General features: G+C 37.5%; 1 protein-coding gene across 1 annotated transcript; it reads right to left on the bottom strand.

Annotated features, from left to right (window-relative positions):
- Positions 1-1,710: 1,710 nt before the first annotated feature.
- Positions 1,711-3,089, bottom strand: LOC147625516 (uncharacterized). Its single transcript, XM_086816994.1, has 4 exons — positions 2,873-3,089; positions 2,558-2,768; positions 2,337-2,468; positions 1,711-2,160 (listed from the first exon to the last, which is right to left on the bottom strand). The coding sequence occupies exons 1-4, from the start codon at positions 3,037-3,039 to the stop codon at positions 1,711-1,713; spliced, it is 960 nt and encodes a 319-aa protein (XP_086673120.1). The 5' UTR covers positions 3,040-3,089.
- Between the last annotated feature and the right edge of the window lie 1,385 nt (positions 3,090-4,474).

The following is a 4,474-nucleotide window of genomic DNA, read 5'->3' as shown; positions in this document are numbered from 1 at the left end:
ATACTTACTAGTCGTCTGGAAGATTAACAACCATTTCCACATCTTCGGAATCATTTAGAGTCCCATAGTTGCTTAACACATTTCCCTTTCCTTTCTGTCCATCCAAAAATGGTTGCAATATAGAATTGCAAATGTCAGGATCATTCTCAATAGATAAGCATGCTCTCCTTGAATGCATGCATGCTTTTTGCATAGAACCAGTCCCAGTACCTAAGTCCACCACATGTCCAGAAATTGGACACAAGAACTCCAAGAAGTACAACATCATGCATGGAGCCTTCTCCAATGCACCTCTCCATGGAATACTCTCTCCATGTTTTATAGTCTGCTCACTTGTTGGTAAATAATGATGAAACAAACTACTTCCAAAAGCAATGCCCAATTTGGTACCAACCACGGAAGCATTTCCAGGATTACAAACACAAGACATACCAGCCCGATGAAGAAGGCATAAAACCACAACATCCACCTAAAGATAAGAAAAGAATTAAACATATACTTAGTACAAGCCATTTCATTATACGAGAGCATAAATTCTTTCAACAGGTCATTGTATGACAATTGTCTCACCTTATGATCAATACCACCAACTTTGATTGTGCAATATGCATCTAAGCATTGCATGTACATTCGACATGCAAACTCCAATCTACTGATCCTAGCATAATGCTCAACCAAATGAAGAACATGAGGAGCACACATAACTAGGATCCAGCCAGAATCTGAAACAACTGTGGCCGCTACTAGCAAGGAGTAGCGTACATGGTCCTCTGTTAATAAATTCCAAGATGGAGATGTGGAATCCTCTACTCCAAGAGCTTCTAGCTGTGTAGGCAGATCAATAATGACAAAATCTGCAGCCCAAGCAACACTCTTACCATTTCTTGTTTTTCTTTCACCTCCAAGACCCACAAAGTATTCCTTCATGTCTATATAGGCTTGTGTGACGTTTGAGACAGACAATTGCTTCCCAAACTCGACATAATCATAGCACCAAACCTTGCAATGTGAAGCATCACATGTGCCACTCTGATTCAAAGTTAGAGAGGTCAATGGAATGTACAAAAAGCGGACAGACCTATCTTTCCATTTACATCCTTTCAGAATGGGTGTAGACTGCAATACCTGCACATCTGTACCCACACCACATATGTAAAGACACAAAGTGATAACAACATATGTTACACAAACAAATAATAGCTTGAAAAAAGATCAAGAGAACTTACCATTATTAGTACCAGGATTTTTTGGTGGCCTACCACCCTTCTTTAGTTCCATACTTGAATCTTTGTCCTTTTTAGTCATCTTCTCAAGTGTTTTTTGAACCTTAATGACTACATCATCCTCATGGACTGAATTTGAGCTTGATGAACCCATCTCTCCCTTTTTATGCTGTGTCGATGCAACATCCTTTTTTCATATCGAGCCACCACACGGGCAGTTCTTTCTCTCCCACTCAGAGAGCACTTGCTTCCCTTCTTTTTCTATCATGTTTGGAGAGTACATACAGAATTTTAAGTCCTGAATTTTTGTCCATACTCGACATATGGGCAACAATTTTTCAATCTTACCAACAGCTTTTAAGGATTGCAAGAATCTGCATACAATAAGAGTCTTAGTACAAAAGCGAAATACTTAAGGATGGATTTTTAATTGAAAAGGAAAAAACATGTATTGCTTACCTAAATACCAATCGTCGAGATGCCCTCGTCATCTCCATTTGTCCTGTTTTGCAGCTATAGCAACAGTCATTGAATCCTTTAAATCTTCATAAAGTTCAAGTCTGTTCATTGCTTGTATTTCCCCAAAATACTCTCTCAACGTAGGATCTTGAGGAAGCACAAAGCTAGCTTGTTGACTAGCAACCAAGACCTGAGAGAGTAACCTCTCAGATTCACAAAGCAACTGATCCATCCATGCCTCTTTCGCCATCCACTTTATGAATTCTCTATCAGCTTTTGGCATCCCATAACTTGTTCTCAAATTTGAATCTGACCCTAAGATTCTGAGGGTTGCTAGTTGTGTCTCCTTTGAGACTTTTGCAATGGAGATGTTATACAACTTTTCCAATGTGACAATGGATGATTTATCATCAAATGGGAGGCTCCACAAGATATTAAACCAATCTTCACCATTTGTTGGTTTGACAATAGACAGAATCTACATATAAACAGTACATGCAATCGTCACACTCAACTGTATTTTTTAATCATACAATACATGCATATCCCATACCTTGATCATTTTGTAAACAAAGATCATATGACCAATCTCAAAAAACACTTGAACACTTTAAAAAGTCAACTTTATGTTAAGAATCATTAAATTAACCATACCTTGATCATTTTTCGACCATACTTGAGATTCACATCCTTTCGAATACTTTTAAGTGATTTCTCCATATCAGCAACACTCAAATTTGGCTGAAGTTCCTTTAGCTTTGCCTCATAATCTTGCTTGTATAGTGGCTAAAATATATTCCAAAGAGATGAATGAGTACAATGAATTAGTTAGTTCTAATTTAAAAGACATCCATGACAAATGGTATGAAACTTACTGCAAATACCATTCTCCCTAGCATCAGAGATGTCAAAGGATACCAAGTACTTGATCCTTTACTGCTTTCATTTGCCCTATGCTTTTCAAGTGTCTTTTTTTCTTCCTCAGAAAAAAGTGATAAGTACTCATTCTCATCACATGAACACATTGTCTTCGTGTTGAACAAATAATCCTTGAGATTTGTTTTAATAATTGCTGTTTCATTAAGGCTGAAAAATAAAAAATACATAGCTTCAAACATATTAAGAATTGTTCACAAAACCCTTAAAAGCTCGAAAAAAGGTAACACATATAAGTAAGAACTCGCACTTACAGATTGAACCTTTGAAGAGCAGCTATTAGCTTCATTTCTGTTTCTTTCTCTGGAGTAATAAAACTTGCTAAAACTCGAATATGCCATGCCTTTGATGTCTTGAATTTCTCCTCAATTAGAGACATCCATGCAACAGTACGGTGATTCCCCTCCCACACAAAAAACATCTTTCGAGACAAAAATGACCAATCAGCATCATCAACAATCTGTGCCTCAAATTCTGCATTTACATCCCTCTAACAAGAATCCCATGATTGTTCAATTTCATCTGTCACCTCTTGTGAAACACCATCCGAAAGTGTTGTAGATAAAATAAACATTCCTTTCTGTTGAATATATTTTTCTGCCTCTAGAGCTTGCTTTAGGCTATCCATATCAGTTCGTAGGCCTCTCACTCTTGTGTTTACAACACAACGACATAATGGGATCAAGGGAGCAATCTTTCCAGGATTGACTGCAAGAGATTCAATAACATCCTTCCCTTGGCCAATATCAAGTGCAGCAGGAAACTCTTGCTCAAACTCCTCATCTAGTTGTTTATCCTCTTTCTTTCTCTTCTTAGAAGATTCCTCCACAATTATAGTAGTGTCTTCAAAGTCTTCCATCTCCTTATCCTCTTCAACTTCAATTTCAACCTCTTTTTGAATCTCTAAATTTGGTGTAGATTCCACTTGCAAACTTCTCTTGCTACTTGTCCTTCCACCTCTCTTGCCTCCTCGTTCTCCTCTTCCACCTCTCCCCCTCCTCTCAGAAGTTCTTAATTTTACCATCCTGCCAATGTGACAAAGATGCATTTAAAAAAAGAAGTCATCACATGGCATAGAATAGACTTACAAGGTCAATTAAGTCCCAGCATTACTTCAATAGCATACAAAGAAACCCCAAGAGGCTTCAAAATAGAAAATACCTGAAGCTTGATCGTGATGCTGCTAATTGAAGTTGCACTTGACGAGATGATGGGGCTTGAGGAGACTAGCTGGACAACAAAAGCATACAAAAAAAAGTTATTAAGCATACAAGAACAAGTTATTAACCTTAAAAGCGTACAATATCTCGAATAGTGTTGTGTCTCCTAAGGCCTCCTCGTCTCCTTGCCTTATTTTCATAATAGTGCATGTGTCTAAAAGGGAAGCAAAAAATCTCCAAGTACTATGCGTACATATGTCAATATCATTTGATGGACATATCATAATATGCCTTTCCACAGTTTTAACATGTTATATTTAGGTCACATGAGATAAAATGAAATCATTCATGTAAGCATAATAACTCTTGTAATTCATTCCTGAGCTATAAAGTTAGATTTTGGTAAAGTGTTGTTTGGTGGTAATCATTTTGTATGCATTGAAATGGAATGTCTAAAAATATCATTAACTGAGTGTTATAATCATGGATCTAGAAAACTTACTATTAAAATTAAGCTTAAAAGTATTAATTGCACTTACAATAAAGAAGAAGTTAAATTTGAGTTTCTGTTTCAATCATACTTGTAAATCTAATGCGGAGGCAGAGCCAGGGCGAGGGCGAGGTTGACGTCGAGGGAGGCAGTTGACGTCGAGGGAGGCAGAGCAAGGGCGAGGGCGAGGTTGACGTCGAGGGACT

Source organism: Cibotium barometz, chromosome 23, assembly GCF_041138505.1.
Source record: "Cibotium barometz isolate CiBa-2024 chromosome 23, ASM4113850v1, whole genome shotgun sequence".
Taxonomy (NCBI): domain Eukaryota; kingdom Viridiplantae; phylum Streptophyta; class Polypodiopsida; order Cyatheales; family Cibotiaceae; genus Cibotium; species Cibotium barometz.
Note: the sequence above shows the minus strand (reverse complement) of the source record. Positions and strands in the feature narration are given on the sequence as shown.